At 42.3% G+C, this 18,981-nt stretch overlaps 1 protein-coding gene across 1 annotated transcript in view; it reads right to left on the reverse strand.

Moving 5' to 3' along the window:
- Positions 1–10,797: 10,797 nt before the first annotated feature.
- Positions 10,798–18,981, reverse strand: part of LOC138273417 (uncharacterized) — a 94,862-nt gene continuing 86,678 nt past the window's right edge. Inside the window, exons 6-7 of the mRNA XM_069218888.1 lie at positions 14,518–14,657; positions 10,798–13,557 (exon numbers count right to left, since the gene is read on the reverse strand). Coding sequence (XP_069074989.1) covers positions 13,355–13,557; positions 14,518–14,657 — 343 coding nt within the window. The 3' untranslated portion in view covers positions 10,798–13,354. The remainder of the gene's footprint in view (positions 13,558–14,517; positions 14,658–18,981) is intronic.

Genomic DNA, 18,981 nt, shown 5'->3' on the forward strand with positions numbered 1-18,981 from the left:
CCCGCGTCACAAAGCACTTTAGTCGAAGCAAGGTGTCTGACTTTGAGGCAACGCAGGCTTTCCCATACCGAGGTGTCTGCCGTGGAACGTGCACACGTTTGAAAAACTACATGGAGGGAATTATTTACATTGGCTTTCTTCCCCCACAAGTACTGTGACTAAACTTATTCTGCCTGCCTTATTCCTGTTCCGGGGTGCACGTAATAAGCTCTCCCTCAGAATTTTACATTCCTATAACAAAGTCTTCGTATTGCTGGGAAGTGAAAAACTGTTCGGTAACACATCTAGGAATTGTGCTGCCCCGTCAAACACTGGCGTTTCTGGCATTTTTTTATTACACCTATTAGAAATAGACGCTCCGCTTCCGAAACTCACATTAATTTGCATGCTCTCGGTGACGCACAAACCATATTGCCTGAAAGAAGCTCTGCGTGTCCTTTTGTATTGCCGGTGGCACACACACCATATTGAATAACTTTTTATCAACCACCTCCTCATTGAACTGTACACAAACATTTCCAGCACTAATTTTAGTGAGAAATGCTAAAGTGTTTACTACAATGGAACTGCAATATTCTAGGAACAAATGTTTTTCAGAATGTAAACCTATTGAAGTTCACTATTAAGCCCTTTCCTCGCAGTAAGGATTGCATATTTCACAGCCACGTCTGATGCTAGAGTGCCACCTTCAGGTTTCTTCATGAATATACCATGTCTTTAAGAGCAATTGGTATTTTAGGCTAAACTTATTCGCTGTAAAGAATTTAAATGTGTGCATTAGTGAACTGTATATGTTTTTATTGAATGTACAGCATTATTATTCTAACACTTTCACATTTTAAGATGTTCATCCTGCATTTTCTGTAAGTCCACTTGAAACAATTCTGATTAATAACCTTTTGTCCTGGTGTTTAATTGTGTACAATTGGAATAAATATCTAATTAACTACTTACTAAAACTCACACATCTAATTAAATATGACAAGTATCATTATTTCTTTCTGCCATGGCAGCTGCCAGCATGCTACAACCTCCACCAGTCTTAACTGAACTGGGGGAGCCCAGCAAACTATGGGATGAATGGGTACATGTCTTGGAATCCTACCTTATAGTGATAGGTGGTGAAAAATTTAGTCCAGTAAGAAAACAGCATATTTTGCTACACAACCTGGGACCCCATGGCAGGAAATTGTTTGAAAGAATTCCTGAACCGGATCTAATGGACAATGATGTAGATGAATACAAAATTACTTTATTAATACTTCAAAATCAATATGGTAACTAAATCAATATTGTATTAGAATGTCACAAATTCTTCAGTCATGTGCAAGGTATGCAGGAAAACATAACAAGTTATGTGGCAGCATTTCGAGGTTTAAGTAAATATTGTGATTTCGGAAATCTCAATGACTTATTAATAAGAGACCAACTAATTAGGTGTACAAACAATGTAAAAATCCAAGAGAAATTACTGCAAAACCAACCAAACTTACAGGAAGCTATGGAAATCGGGAAATCTATAGAACACACAGCGATACACTTGAAATAAATTAAAGTCACAGTAGCTAATGAACAAATTTAAAAAATAGCAGAAGAGGACTTGGAGAGTAATATATGTTATATTCAACTCAAAAAAGAATCAAGCAAGGAATATCGTCAAAAGAATAATACGAAGTGTTATCAATGCGGTAGAAGTAACCATTTGGCAAATCATATCAACTGCCAAGCAAAATCTGCCATATGCAGGAAGTGCAATAAGAAGGGTCATTTTGCCAGAGTGTGCAGAGACTTATCAGAGAACCCAGGAGGATAAGAGAATAGTGATCGAGAGGAAGATTGCTAAAGTGTAAAGAAAATAATTTTACAAATAAAGGAAGACAGCATAGTCAACCAAATAAAGTATCCTGTGTGCGATATTAGTTTAAATGGCAATCCTGTGAAGATGTTCAGAGATTCATGTTCACCATTCACACTTATCAACATTTCTGACTTCAAGTTGATAACCAACAACAACAATTCTGAGATCAAATTGCCAGATATTTCACCAAGAGGATATACCAAACACCCGATTCCTCTTAAAGGCATGATTCATACGCGTATCACTTTCAAAGACAGATCCACCATTGGCAAAGTGTATATAGTACAAGAAGGCTCTAACCTCCTTGGCTGGCAACATCAGAAAGAATTAGGAATAAAATTAGATCCCAACAACCCGGAGCAAGTACTACTAGTGGATCAACCCTCTGCAAGTAAACACATATGTAATTAATTCCCTGAAGTATTTACAGAAAGGTTGGGACTCCTGAAGCAATACCAACATAAGATCAAGTTGAAGACTACTACAAACCTGTTGTACACAAAACAAGACCAATACCACACTTAATGTGGGGCCTGTTAGAAGAGGAGCTGCTTAGACTAAGAGAACGAGGGGGCCATACAGTTCATAGACTGCTCAAAATGGTTATCCCTGATTGTTTTAGCCCGAAAATTAAATGGTAAAGACATCAGAGTATGTGTTGATCTACGTGACCTTAATAACAATATTTGCATTGAAAGACATCCGCTACCTCGCATCCATGAGATGCTAAGCACTATGGGAGAAACTACATGTTTTTCCGTACTTGACCTGTCAATGGCATATCACCAGGTAGAATTACACCCAGAGTCCTGGTGCTTAACTGCATTCACCACTCCTATGGGTACTTTCATGTTCAGCAGAATACCATTTGGTTTAGCATCTGCAGCTGCAGTCTTCCAGACAATTATGCAGCAAATTCTAGAGGGGATACCCAAAACCATGTGCTTCCAGGATGACGTTCTTATTTACGGCTCCACAGTAGAAGAACACGATAAAGTACTACGCAATGTCCTCAACAAGCTCAAAAGAGCGGGGCTCCTTCTACGGAAAGACAAGTGCAGAATCGGAGTCAGTACGGTGGATTATTTGGGCCACACCATATCCAAGGAAGGGTTCAAATCTAAAATATGCTTACTAGAAGCAATAAAGGAAGCTCGTGCCCTAGAAATTAAGGAGGAACTTAAATCGTTCCTAAGCTTGGAAGAATATATGTCAAAGTACGTTAATATGGGTGATACCATGCTTGCATAGCAGCCTGGGGGCTACCCTTTCTCAAATTATCAACGGCAAGCAAGGATCATTGCGTCCGCCTCACGATCCCTCAGCAAATCAGAAATTAACTACTCAGTAGTAGAAAAGGAAGCCTTGGCATGTTTTTGGGGGGTCAAACACTTCAAATTCTTTTTTTGGGGGTTACAATTCCAAATCCGTATTGATCACAAACCTCTGAAGAATATGTTTACAAGCAAAGGGGCTACCAATAGTACTCCACGTGTAGCCAGATGGGTATTAGGTTTGGAGGGTTTTTGCTCCAAAATAGAATGTGTCCCAGGAAACCTCAACACAGCTGCAGACTTCCTTTCAAGAGTTCCATTGAACAAAGTAGAAGAACATGAAACCCTTGAGTATCCCATTCTAGAAATTAACTTGTCAGCCATCACCAATAAAAAATTTAAAAATTGCACTGTGAAGGATGAGGTGTTGCAACGTCTAAAAAAACTACATTCTGCAGGGATGGCCAAAACATAATAAAAACTTACAGGAGGACATCAAACAATATTGGGAGGTACGTCAAGAACTCAACATGAATAACAACCTCATAATGAGGAATGACAAAATAGTCCCCCCAGATACATTGAAAGAAAAAGTCATAGATCTCGTATATGAAGGTAATTTAGGCAGGAGTCTCACAAACGCAAAACTAAGGGAGCATTACTGGTTTCCTGAAATGGACTCTGCTATCAAATTCAAAGTAAAGAACTGTACTATCTGTGCCAACAGTGACAAATCCAAAATGATTCATAAAACTCCTATATCTCGGGTGTCTGTCCCGAACAAACCTTAGGAGGAGCTAGCTCAGAATATAATAGGCCTAATCAACTGTAAGGGTGTGGCAAAGAGATTCGCATTTGTGTTGGTTGATTACCAAACCCATTGGGTTTTTGCAAGGATGATAAATCAGATTACCACAGACTCCCTTATAACATTTTTAAAAGACACATTTACAATTGAAAGAGTACCTTCTACTATTATTACGGATAATGGTGTACAATTCACTTCCCTTGCTATGACAGAATTTTTAGAACAGCTAGGAATCAGACATTTAAGAATAGCGTTGTACTGTCCCAGAGCCAATGGTATGGTTGAAAGAGTTTATAGAATGATAAAAGAATGTATTCAATTAGCTTGTGCAAATCATATTCCAGTGGAGAAAGCAATTCAAGACATGCTCTGGGCATATCACACCACCCCTCACCAGATCACAGGGATCTCACCTTTCGCAGCACTCAAAGGAAGGAAACCGTGCATTAAATTCTTTCCTGGTTGGTTAGGAGGGGGAACGGAGGTGGTACACAACACAGGACAAAATCATTCGACACCAGAACAAATACAAGGAACATTATGACCGCACGCATGGAACCAAACAGCAAAAATGGGAAATAGGAGACTGGGTTTATGTTAAGAAACCGTTGAGGAAATGTGATGAGGTCTCCAAATTTTACAACCCTATGCGCATAGCAAAAGTAAAACACTATGTAGTCATAATGGACAATGGCCAAATGTGGAGCATGGACAGACTTGTAAAACAGCAGCCCACAGGGGACAGCACAAATAATGGCACCTAATCACTGCTCAACGTCAGGCGCTGGGGAGGAAGGTGTTGTAAGCTACCTGCCTGGCACAAAGATTATGTCATGAAATAGATTCTCTGACAATCAGGGGGGTTGCAGTTGACCTTACTACTGATCTTTACCCTTCCTATTCAGGCCATGTTTGAATACTGTATTGTAATCATTTCCCCATATATGGTTCATCTAATTGTAGGTTAGGGGATGTGTTATAATTTGTACTGTGTTATAGCATTTTAACTTAAGCCTTTAGTTTAGTAATAAGAGAACGATAATAGTACAGCCCTTCCTACCTCCTCCTCACGCTGTAATGATATAGCCCTAGAGTTTGTGAAGCTTGCTTAAGAATGTTGGTGAGGTACAGCTGACAGGAAGGAACGAGGAGGAAGCGGCTAGTGGAGACCGAATAAATAACACTCCTGAAAGAACCCATCTTCTTGGCATCATTACAACATATATTATGTGAATTTGCTGTTACAGAAGTTGACAGTCAGATTATACATACAAACACAGAAGCTAGAAGGGGTGCTAGTTGGCTTTTTTGTATGGCACCTTGACATATTGCCTTTACACATGCTGGAGTCCATTCTACAATCCATCCACAATCACTTGAGAGAAAATCATAGGATATATTAAGTACAATAGGAAAAGGCCGGGAACTAGGTGATCTTTCTTCTGGTGAAGTTAAGCATAACCAGATGGAAAAGTAGCAAATGGCTAAGCACTTAAATTTTTCTTTGCAGGAGGATACAAAAGAGGCAAATTCTGGGTTTCTTTCACACATAGATAAGCAAAACCAAGAAGGAAATTATATAATCACAGAAAGTAGTTCAGAGAGTTGAGGGGAGTATCAAATCCTGATCCTTGGGGACACCAACTGGTTGGAGTGCAGGAAGTGATAGTGAAGGTTACTAAGCGAGTGAAAATAAGCAGTTGGAGAGGTAGGGGAGAATCAATCAAGGGTTTTATCCATAAGTATAAGGAAGGAGTGAGTTAGAGAAAGGGCCGTCACTAGGTATGGGCAGCTGCCCAGGGCCCCTCGCCCAGCCTTCCTACATTGGGTTCCTTCACCTGTGAGGTCCCCAGCCTTGGGCCTCGCAGCTATGGTGTAGCACTGTGAGACCTATGACCTCACATTCATGTTTAGCTCTGGAAGGAATAAGTGAAGGGGCCCACTTCCCTGGACCTCGCTGCACTGTGCCATGACTGGGAGGCACAGGGAAGTAGCCTACCATCCCCTTGGCCTCTCCCATCCCCTAGGCCTCGCAGCTGTACACCATAAGTGCATGCTCAGGGAACAAAAAGCCTCTCCCTGGATAATCATGGCCTGTAAATGGGGATACAGTCTTGAGTTGCTCACACAAAGACATTGCAGGACACCCACTGCCCCACACTTTAAACCCTTTAAAGAAACAAGCTACTCTCTTTCAAGCCCTTGATGAGTTGTGAAAGCGCTGCTTGTGGGTGGCTAAAAGGGAGGCATTGCAACACACAAGGGGTCCTGCACAAAGCACCTTCAATAGCACCTTTAGCTACTGGGATGCAAGTAGCCTTAAATGAGTGAATGAAACCTATAATCAGGGGGGGGGGCTGCACTGCTCATGCTGTCCCCCTGTGGCACTCAGCACTGGCTTTCTGCCAGCCTTTTATAAACGGCAAGGCTGAGATTAGATATCAAATATCCGAGCACATGACTGAAATATACCCTCTAGACAAGGTCCTGTGCAGTGGTTACTTTGTGGACAGTATGCCTGCTAGAAATTGATAAATACTGCTAGTGTTTCAAAGCTTAAGAATTTCATTCCATTTGCATACCAGAGTTCATTTTCTACAATTACCTCAAAATTTGCAATAGAGAGTAGTTAAGGCTTACTCCAGCACGTGGTAAAGGGATCAGAACTCAAATATAGTATGAATAGCAATCACAAGTGATAATCTCAATCTCTAGCCAAGTTATTTTAAGATGGCCTGTGTCAGAGGTGGAGCTTTAAAATGAAGTTCCAATAATCTTAAATATGACACACAGTTGTTCTGCTCCCCAAGAAACTTTTGCTGATGTCCCTACAAACACAATGGGGCAGATTTAAGAAAAGTGGCGCTGCACCCAGTGCAGTGCCTCTTTTTTTGCCCCCTTAGTCCCTCCCACCGCCACCATGTGTGCGCTGTATTTAAACTACTGCACACCATGGTACAGTGTAGGGGCAATAGCATCATTTTTGACGCCACTGATGTACTGTTCAGGGTTAGTGCCAAAATTTTGAGGCTAACCCTGAACAGTACATAGGGGGCCATTGTAACAATGGTGTGCCCCCTTTTAACGCCTGCTCTGAGCAGGCTTTAAAACTGCAGAAAAAAATGGCACAAAAAAAATCTTTTCAATTTCTTTGCGCCATTTTTTTGGCCCCCTAAACGGCAGACCGCCCTCATTGCATTCATTATGCCTGGTGCAGGCAATAATGTGGAGTAGGGGTTACAAAATGGTGCAATGCATGCATTGTGCCACTTTGTAAATGTGGTGCGGCGATTTTGGCTTTGTTGGGCCACATTAGCATAAAACAAAAATGATGCTAATGTGGTGCAAGGAGGCTCTAGCCCCTCTGAAATCTTGGCCAATGTGTATACACACGCATGATGTGTCTCCAAAGGCAGAAAGTATCCTGGTAAAAGAAAATGGAAAATTGGCCACCCTACTATGGCCTTGCAGGGCTAGACCATGGCTGTGAGGTCCAGGGGACTGGAAACCCTTGTCCTAGGACTCACAATGATGGGTCATATCTGCATGTCCCAAGGATGTGGACTCTGAGTCTTGAAGCACTAGACTGTAAATATGAGGCTCAAGTCATTGGGGCCTCCTCTCATGGGCCTTACCAAACTAGGCAATAGCAGTGAGGCACAGTCGATGGAACCACCCTCCCCTAGGACAAGCAGTGCTGCACCATGGCTGGGGACACAGTGGAGTGTCCACACCCCTTCCCTGGGCCTTGCAGCCATAATCCAGCACTGTGAGGCCCACGGAAATGGATTGTTAGTGAGGAAGTCTTGAAGCATCATTTATTAGCATTTGAGGTGTGGGTTTTGCAGGTGTTATACAAAATTGTGAGAAATCATCATATGCAAGTGAAAGGAGATGTATCTCAAAAGTGTTAATTGAATCTACATCATGCTAATTTACGAAAGGAAATGCACACTTGCACCATGTAAGTATATATTAATAATTAGTATCAGAACATTCAAAGCCTTCTGAGGCATTGATGGGTGTCTTGTAGATGTGGCTCAGGACACATGACATCAAACCCTTTTAGCCTGCATATGATTGTGTTCTGATACTTTCTAGTATTTTACAGTGACTGGATGATGTGTTTTCTAAATGGCAAGCTTTTTCAACTATTTTATTTCCGTTCATATCTTTCTTGCTCAAAAAATCTTCAGTGCCACATATTTATGTTGCACCGGGTATCTAGAAAAACATCTTGGAATGCTAATCCACGCTGTTCCCCCTTATGGGCATTACACATGCAGCAGCACACCAAATAGTGACAGAATAAATATGACAACATAGTTCCACCCTGATGGAACTCCACAAGCTCCCCCTTTCCAGCCTGTACAATCTTGAAAACCAGCTGTGTCATCTAAAAATCCATCACAATGCATTAACAGTCAACAAACCAGCTACCTTTTCCATTGCTCTTTACTTTATGCTTTTCTTTTATCCTGTGCAGCACTGGTTAGATTCACATTATAGAAATGCCACAGATATATGACTGACAACCCTGCCTATTTGGTCAACAAGCTTGCCATATCCAGTGGCTCCCAGAAACCCACAGCAAGGACACCTTCAGATGGAAGAAGTGTTCAAAAGTTAAAAAAACTAGTTAAAAGGCCTTTCCCATCTATGCACTGAGAGATTTAGAACAATAGCCCCATGACAGCCCAAACCAGCAGAAGTTTAAGAAAGAGATGAATACTCAACTCCTTAAAAACACTATATTTTGATGCAGTAATATCCACCATTTACTCCTCCTATCACTCTGCAACCTTTCGGCTATGTTTGCTCTATATAAGTACACCGTATATATATATATATATACATATAATGCACTAATCTGGAACCAATTTGTTAAAATGTGATTAACGATATAACTTTTCGAGAGAATGCGGCCAAGCCTTTCCACCCAGTGTGACTAATATAAAGTAATTCCACTTAAAAGAACTTTAAAATGTATTATTCATTCGTATTAATATTTATGCTTTTATTGTTTGACTGATATTTACACCAGGAAAGTTGCTTCTTGCAAAGTTGCTTTGATAACAGCCAGTTGATGGCACCCCGTAATGTAATTTCCTGTAAACTCTAACCTTCCAATAGTTTTGCAGAAGTAGGGACACTGAACAGTAGTTGGTAATTGGCAAAGTATCCGCAGGCAAGATTTTCAGTAAGAGGAAGACAACAGGATATTTGAAACACTCCTGGTAAATTCTAGTGGAGGAGTGAATAAATAACATAGTAAGGTAGGTAAGTAGGGAAGAACAGTGGGCACATTGTGTAAGGAGAAAGGATCAAACTGAGTGCAATGTGGGTTGGCAGTGAAGAGTAGGGTTTCATTTCAGAGGTAAATGTCAGAGCGAGAGAGTTGAGTCAGGTAATGCGCTACATTCCGATCAGCCAACATAAAAGAATCACAACACGTCGTCCCTGACTGCTTCTGCAAAGGGGTGGAAGATCTGCCCATGCTGTCAATGAGGTCTACCTGAGATTAACAATTATTTCATCTTCTCTTGTTTCCAGTGTCTTTACAATAAACCCAATCCCTGTGAAGTCACAGTCTGAGTTTGACACTCTGGGATGGTATCAAGGTATGGCGGCATATGTCTAATTTCTGCTCCTGTGTAAATATTCCTAGATCTGACATTGGCAGTGTGGTATGTGGATTTAGGTAAGTGAAGGACAGAGGTCACACTTGTTAGGGCCTCTATATACATTTTTGATAGTGTGTCTTAGGGCCAATATATGTATGTGTATGTGTATACATAGGAACCAACATGTCAATTAGTGAGTGGTTTGAGGAAGAGGATTTTATTGTAAGGGTCAACGGTTACAGAGGTAGATATAAGGGTGTGGTCTAGTAGTTTTTATGAGTCTGTGGGGAGCTGGTGGTTGAGAGAAGTGTCAGATAGAGGCTGATGTAAAAAAATGCATTGTGGTGTATCTGTAAACTGATGTTAAAGACGCTGTAGACAGTGAGTGTCTGGAGAGTGGTGCAGACTCTAGGGACCAGTCTAGGTCATGAAACAAATAGAAAGTGGTGCTGAGGGCAAGATGTGTTGCAGACTACCCAAATGTTGAGCTTAAAAGAGCCATCTATTCTGATACCAATATGCCATATTGAGGGTATGCATTGCTCAACTGGTGAGAGGATGTGAAAAATAGGGGGCTGTTTGGGGTGATCCCCTGACCATCACCTTCCATGCTCTTCTAGGAGAGTGGGAATGGAAGGTATCATGAACGAATGGAGGGCAGCAGGAATGGAAGGATTCTTCTGGTGAATCAACTTTTCAGTGATCGAAATTAAATAGGGAGGGAGTAGGGAGAAGGTTAAAGTCGACTGCGAATTTAGTTGTAATTCTAATACAAATTGATCCACCATTCTACAAAAAGATTGATAGTAAATCACTGTGGTTTAAGGCTTGAGAGTATTTAAAGTCTGTTGGATATTAACCATTGATTGTGATGAAATTATGAAGGAGATTTCATGTATTGCTTGCATAGGGTTATGGGAATATGGTAGACAGTTTCATGACAAGACTGGACTAGGGCATGGACTTACCCACACGGAGGGCTGGATTCACAAAGGTAAACTTACACTTTTGTGTAAGTTTATGATTTTTATAAATTCATATTCATGGAGAAAGACTTAGCATATAAAAAGATAGGCCAGTAGGCCAACCCTATCTTTTTATGTGCGGAGTTTCTGCCACAATTGTGGGTACTCCGCAGGCATAAAGATACTACCCATAAAATACCTTTGTAAATAGAAAACAAATCATAAACTTATACAAACGTGTAAGTTTACCATTGTGAATCAGGCCCTGTGTGTCCCAAAATGCTAGGTTCAAGTACATACAATTTAACATCTTTCATACAGCCTATCTCATGCCCAGAAGAGTCAACAAAATATTCCCCAATGGCCATCTGGAAAGCCCCAGATGCCTTGCGATAATTACAGAGATTAAACATAAACTATGGGATTGTGCTTGGCTATCTGAATACTGGGCAGGTGTTACGGATAGCTTGGAAGTAATCATTAGAAGGACTGAGCTACACACCAGGGTTGCGTACAGGGTCTTGACAGTAGACCCACGGCCTATAGGGCAAAAAACAAGGACCTCATTTACAAACATTTGGTATAGGGCAGCACTGCAAACCTTTTAGCTGCGCTACCCTACGCCAAATCGAAAGGGCAGGAATGCACCATGTTTATATGATACAATGCATTTCTGTCCTTTCTCTCTGCGCTGGAACAGAAATTGCTGCAGAGCGCCAACACAGGCACCCTTGTACCATGGTTCAAGGCTGACTGCGTTGTTGGCACAATTGTTTTTGTGCAGGAAGGGGCACCTTCCTGCACAAAAACAATAAATGGAGGCATTTTACTATTTCTATGTGTGTTGGTGAATGCAGCACACATAGAAAGTGGAAACAATAAGGAGAAATAAAGTTATTTCTCCCGCTACGCCTCCTCTTGGGAGATGCACATTTTTGACACATTCCCAGGTTTATGGATAGTTGTAAATCTGAGAATGTTTCAAAACCCATGGATGTTGAGTGGGGAAACCCACCTCAACGCACGTGGAACGCTTCCTTGAAGGGTGGCTTTGCATAGCCTCATAGATATGGTGGAGATGCCTGCACCACCGGAGCTTCATAAAAAGTGATGCTGCAGCCTCTTTTAAATGAGGCCGTAAGTTTCTAGACCTAGCTCCTATTCTTGCAAAAACGACCATCAGTATGAAATTGAAGTCTGCTGCTTCTCTGGTACTGTTGAACGGGAGGCCATCAACTCTTCAATGGACTGCAGTAGGGAGTATGGCACTACATAGGAAGGAAGCTAAAGCCCTTGTAATGTTCCCCATGTACCAATGGAAAGAGTTTGTGCAGTCTTTGAAAGATCAGGCCAGTGATGACATCACACCACCCTGAATTTATATACACATGCCACTCCAAAAGCTGCTATCTATAGACCTATACAGGTAAAAATGGTTCTCAGTGTCATCTGCTGAGTCATATACGACCCCTCACAGCCAATAAATGCGAAGAGGAGTGGCTTCATGCACAACAATGAACACTTTGTGCAGGAGTTCAAAGTATTTGTTTTAGCTGCAATATGTTATGACCAATCCCAAACACATAGCCACAGAAGATGACCTGACCTACCTCAGTTTGACAGTTACTGTGTTTTATGGTTCCTTATTTTACTTTGTTTTTGTCTTATACTAAGACATTACCTGCCTATAGAAAGCATTTACAAAATGTATAGACATCTAACAGTGCTAATTTGCCTTGTAATTTGTATTAACACATGATTAAAAAAGGAATGACAACTCACCTACTGTCAATATCTCTTAAAACTGCTTATAAATATGTTTTTAAATGGCGAGTAGTACGTGTGTTTATAAGGAATGTAAATACTCTAGAGAAAATATTGTTTCTCCAATCCAGGTAAAAATATACTTTATGAACATAATATGTATGTTTAATAGCATATTTACAGTGTCACACTCAGGACTGCACCTGGATATTGAGAGCAGTCAAGAGTCGGAGTGATCTTGAATACTGAGTGAGCAGTCTGTTACCAGGGGTGCCCATCTGGGATGTGTGAAATTTGAAAGTACCAAGAGTTCAGTGATCCTGAGGAAGGACATGCAGATGATAAAAACAGTTGTTACGGGAAAGCATGATGGCAGATGTTTGAGAATGTACACAAATGAGTGTCCAGAACAATGTAGCATCAAAGGGCACAGTAATGCAGATTGTTCATAAAGCAAGCCGGTGTAGAGCAATAGAGTACAAAAACAACAAGCTGATTGATGGAATGTTTGAATTAATCTCAGCCACTGGCAATTTGATTGGGCTGCATCCCAATCCATCATTTTTGTGCCCACCATGTCACCCCAGTTTAGACCTAGCCATATGCAAATCAGTCCTGACTCTGCTCACCATGGGAAGAGTCCAGCCCGAATTGCCAGACCGGTCCTCCCTGGACTGGAAACAAACATCCTGGGAGCAGTTTTGGGGCATCACCCCTCCTCAGCCAGGCTAGCTTGAATCTAGTGGCACAGTGAGCCTGGGACCCACGTCTGGGCATACCCGGTGCATCTAGGGAGGAGGCAAATGCAAAAACGAGATGATGGATGGAATTCTGAAATTCATCTGAGCTGCTGACAACTGCTCGGGCCATTTATCGAGCAATACAATGTCAGCACACCAATAACGCAACAATTGTGGAGGGGCTACAAAATAATGTTGGCTGCAAGAGGAATATCCCACTCAAGTGTTCAGGATACAGTTGTGGGCATAACCTCACAATTCACTGAGAGTGGAGAGTATGTGGTGTCCTCAGTTCAGTTTCAACACAGAAGTCCCACTGCCTCAAAGGTGTGTGTGTTTGTCATTTCCATTTGTCATCATTGTCATTTGGCCTTTTTCTCCTGGAGCAGAGTGGTCCGAAAGGGTCAAACTACTGTCTAAACTCATCAAGCTGTCCTTGGCAAACACTGGTCTTCTTTTGTGGTAGATGAATATCAGGATCAGATGAATCAGGCAGAAGGCAATTGTCAAACTCAAAAGGAAGGCTGTAGGAGACACAATATAAAGCTAGAAGTCAGTTAATGTTCAAGACGTCCTCATTTCTCTTTTCTCAAAACTATATATAAAGCACTTATTGTGGCCTTCTCGGCGTGCAGTATTTCATATTGTTTTACACAGCCCAGAATCAAATGAATCCATTTGTCAGTCCGGATCCTTATTATGTTCAGCTTGTATGTCTACTTATCTTTCCTCAATTGAAGGTAATTTAAACACTAGGAAGGATGGACGTTGTATTTAATCTATAGGTGCTTTGTTGATTATTGGGCCTATATGACTCGCTTCATTTTCATAATTTTTGGGGTAACATGCCACCTTAGTTGTCTTTCGCAGTGGGCAACTCTCTCTCGCTAGCTCACATTCTCTTCTCTGAATCTCAAGCCAATATCGGGATGTGAATCTCGCGCCTACATATCCAAGGCTCTAGAAAGACTGTTTCCACAAGGTGGCCCTTTAATGTTTGGTGTTGTCCGAAATCACAGTCATTGCCTTTTACTAGCACAGTTTCGGAGTCAGCTTCACATCGTCTGGGTGTTCTTCCCAACTGCAATAACTTTCTTTGAATATCTACTCAGAACTCCCACCCACAAACTATCTGTCAACAACACATTTATTTCCAGGGTCCCTGCTATGGCTTCTGACCAGCACAACAATTTGATGCCTATGTGCAGACAAGGTAGAAAACAGGGATGCGTTACTCAGCATCCATCCACGAAGCAAACAAACAGGTGACAACAATTATTAACCTAGTGCTGGTGAAAGCATACTGCAAGAACACTTCTACCAAGACACATTTTCAGGAACAATACAATTCTTGTGGATGCATCGAGTTTCCAAACAGTATTAGGAGGTGTACAGTGCAGAAGTTGCAGCTAATGCAAGCATACTTTGGATTTGAATTCTTACCACTGAACAATAATTGTATAAAACTATGCAACAGACCTTACCTGTCAGTATTCCAATTGTACTTAGCCCCTTAGAGATGTCTTTATTGGTCAAAACTCCAAATAAGGCAACAATTCCTACTGGGTAGATAGTGAATGTGTAGCGTACATATTTGTCAAAGATGAATGTTTCCAGAATAAACCTAGGTAGAGAAAAGAACAAAAGACAAACGGCAGTTGTTTCATGAGTCTATTTTGTTACTTAAACAAGGAAATTAAAAGTAGTATAGAGTAAAAAGATGGTGCTAGCCACATACATCATAACAACAAAAACATAATATGTCTTCTATAACTAGGTCCAAATACAATTTAAAACGTGCAAACTTTATAGGGACGATAATTAATTAACCGATGTAATTTGTCTTTGTTTTGATTGAGCATTCAGTGACTTTTATATCAAGCTTAACTTTGCAGCAGCATCTGTGTTTTCGTTTCTACAAAACGATTAAAACATGTTTTGAAATAAAAAAAATGTTGATAATATGACTATAAATTCTTTTGATGGGAGCAGCATCCGGCAAGGAAGTAAACCGAGCCAGAGACATACTGCTGAATAGAATAGAAATTAAGATAAGGAGTGGCACCAGGGAAGGTGTGTGGAGTATCACTTATGTATGATGTCATCAAGTTCCATTGATGTTCTGTATCCCTTTTTCAAACACTAAGGGCCTCATTACGAGCCTGGCGATCTTCAGACCGACAGCCCCGCGGTGGTGGTCAGGACTGCCGCTGCTGTGGTGGTTCGACCGCCACATAAAGACCCTGGCAGTCAGACGGCCAGGGTTCCACCAGCATCACTGGAATCGGTATCCCTATGGCCTGGCGGTGGGAGAAATCATAATCTGCCAGGGCAGCGATGTATGTGCGCCTGGCGGTGGCGTAGATTGTAATCAGCCAGGACGGCGCGTCCCTTCGGATTACGACCTAGTCCTCCCCCAGCCTTCTCATGACGGTTTCACTGTCATGAAAACGCTGGAGGAGAACAGGTGCAGGGGACCTCTGCCCAGCACCGCCGCAATGTTCACTGTCTGCTGTGTAGACAATGAACATTGTGAAGGTGCTGGTGCACCTTGCGGGCTACAGCATTGCCGCAGGCTCGATTACAAGCTGGAGCTAATGCTGTAGCCTGTTTCCTGCTAGGCTGGCTGGCGGAAACCGAGGTTTCCGCCCACCAGCCCAGCAGGAAACTCCTAATAGGTCTGGCAGGGTGGTCACCACTAAAGCGGTGGCCACCCTCTCGGGGATTTGGCGGGTGGGCCTTCCCATCTGCCAAACTCATAATGAGGGCCTGGGTCTCTGATTGCAAGTGGATCTGTGTTTCCTGACTCCTGCATGAACCCTTACTCCTTCAGCAGCCGCTGGAATTATGTTAGGTTGAATTTACTGCATCTGGTAATTAGCAGTACCTTTGAATACCTCACTCTTCATTAAATTTTAGCAGATCAAACCTGCCCGAATCTAACAGTGGAAAAGGTGAGAGTATTTACTGTACAGGCAGATTCTGAGGCAGTGAAATAAATCGTTTGCACCCGAACAGACTCAACCTCTTTTTAGTAGCGACAAGGCTGCGTTAAAGTAACCGTCTCCATGAGTTAGAAGCTGCTTCAAACATAGCAATATTAATTGAGCATTCTGAAATGTAACTGAGGGAGATGCCAATTTCTGGTGACAGCAAGCCAAGTTACATTCATGTATAAAGTAAACAATAAAGGGGTGGCCAAAATTAACTTAAGTTTTAAATGTTAAATTAACTTAGGGTTTAAAGTGCAGAACTGACAATTAATTTTAGATGTGGAAGCAAAGCACAGTTGGGGATGCCAAGCAGTTATAGGAATGGGCACGAGCATGTGTAATGTGCAACAAAAGGGACATTTGCTTGTGTTTGTAAGGCATCGAGCAATGTGATGGCAGCTGGTAGCATCTAATCAGTTAGAGAAAAGTGACCGGAAGAAGGCTGAGAATTAGGCATTATTGGTAACGGAGGCGGGGAAATGATTGTAGACTCCGAGGGAGATGACATTACTGTGGTGGTAGCTAGGAGTAGGAAATCACTATATTGCAATATCATAATAAATGTTCAACACATAACAGTATCTCAGACTCAGGATCACCATTCATATGGATTGTAGAGAAGAATTTCCAGAAGTTTCACTGAACTGTACTCAGCCAGTTGGGGGAAAAGATTGAAGTTGTGAAAGGATTTGATGTCCGTGAAGAATACAAAGCACCAGATGGTCAATATTTCTTGGATGGCATGATCAAGAGAAACTGAATATAATCCTAATCACACAGACCAGGTGATTTCTAAAAAAAATGTAAAACTTAACACTTGTATAGTGCACTACTCACCCGTTAGGGTCTCAAGGCACTGTACGCATTCCGCTGTGGAACCCCTCCTGGCTTTTCCCTGTGAGGCGCCCACTCCTGGACAGCCCAACGGTGAAGCCAGGCATCCAAGCACTGTGAGGACCATTGTGGAGATTAAGCAAGCTATTGCCCAGAGTTAGAGTGGGACCCATTAATTAGATTAGGCACTGAGGCGAGAATTATGTGGTCCAAGTGAATTGGGCCCAAGATCCGCCGAGGTGGGAATTGAACCCTGGTGCCGGGCCAGATCTCTGCATCAGGGTCTGCCGCTCTAACCATTGTGCCACACTTCTCACAAAGTGCCAAAGGTACCTCTGAGTTCAAGGGAAGAATTGATGAGTGAGCTGGAAGTATTGAGTGGATTGGGTATTTTCTAGATGAATTAAAGGTTTGAGTGGTTGACCTCTGTGGGCTTGTCATGCCAAGTTAGGCAAATTTTTGAGGCTGTGTTTTGATCTCCACAATATATATCCATAACATCCTGGCTGACAGCCAGGTTCTTCCCACTCTCACAAAGGTGTTGTGCAGTTGCAGAATGCCTAGGAGTGTACATCCCTGGACCTGCCGGCTGTGTAGCACCAAAACAAGTTGTACTAGGAGTCCAAACATCTTGCATCCTTTGTAACTCAGAAAGGGACATATCAGTACAGAATCATGCTGTTTTGGCTAGCTTATGCATCTTCCATATTCTAAAGGGGGATGTGGCTGTTCATGAAAAGCATGAACTGACAGTCTTACTTGCAAGATGAAATTTCGGTATGTGTGCTAAAGATGTAAGAGAGAATGACAGGAGGTTGGATGCTGTCTTAGAGAGCCTCAAGAAAAGTGGTCTGACACTGAAAAAGGACAAGTGCAGGTTTGTGGAAGATAGTGTGGACACCATACTTCCAAAGAAGTGTCAAACTCAGGGTGAAGTTCATGAATACTTTTAAGCGAAGCTCCTTCCAAACTAAGACAGCTGAGATCATTCCCGGGGATAGTATAATATTAAGCAAAACTTGTGTTGCATTCTGCCAGCAAGACAGCACCAGTACGCAAACTTTTAAAGAAGAATGAAAAGTATGTTTAGTGTGGGAAATACAAATCTGCTTTCGCACAGATTGAAGATGATACAATTAAAGCTTCGTCACTGGACTACTGAAGCCTCACAACACTGGGATTGTAAGCATCATCATGACTGATGCTGGTAATCACAGTGTGAAGGCCATTTTGCTACAAAGAAGGATGGTGGAAAAAAAAATAATGTTTGCATTTAGGACCTTGTGAGGTGCTGAACCAAGGAACTCTACATTTGAGAAAGAGGCCTTGGCACTGTAGTAGGGAGCTCAGGACTTTCAAACATTTGTATAGGACTCTACATTTATTCTGTGTACAGATCATAAACATTGGGTGGACTTATTTAGTATAATTTGTGGTTGTAGAGTCACTCCATAGATTACGTGGTGGCAGTATCACCTGCAAGAATTCCAGTATAATTTGGAATACATTTTAGGAGTAAAAATATGTGCTGCAGATTTGGCCTAATTTCAAGTCTGGCAGTCAAGAGACTGCCAGACTTGCGGTGGCGGTCATGTTTGCCGTCGGTTTGGCGACCCGACCGCCAAAATAAGAGTTAAGAGTGCCAACTGACCACCGTTTCTGCTGGGAACAATGTTCCTGATGGGTAAACGGTGGTGCAGGTAGTAATCAGCCAGGGCAGTGCTGAAGTGAGTGACGCCCTGCTGATTACGACCTGGTTCACGCCAGCCTTTTCATGGTGGTTTCACCGCCATAAAAAGGCTGGCAGAGAACAGGTGCAGGAGGCTGCAGAGAGCCCCCTGCACTGCCCATGCCCACGGCATGGGCATTGCAGGGGTCCATCTGCCCAGCGACCTCATAATCCACACTGTCTGCTGTGCAGACAGTGCGCATTACCAGGGTGCTGGTGCTCCCTGTAGGAGGCAGCATTGTGGTCGGCTCGATTACGAGCCGGTGACAATGCTGCCACCACTTTCCCACTGGGCTAATTGGCGGAAACCTTGTTTCCGCCCGTCAGTCAGACAGAAAAGTCATAATAGGGCCGGCGGGGAGGTAGCCAGTAAGGCGGCAACCTGTCTGTTG

This window comes from Pleurodeles waltl, chromosome 2_2 (assembly GCF_031143425.1).
Source record: "Pleurodeles waltl isolate 20211129_DDA chromosome 2_2, aPleWal1.hap1.20221129, whole genome shotgun sequence".
NCBI classification, from domain to species: Eukaryota; Metazoa; Chordata; class Amphibia; order Caudata; family Salamandridae; genus Pleurodeles; species Pleurodeles waltl.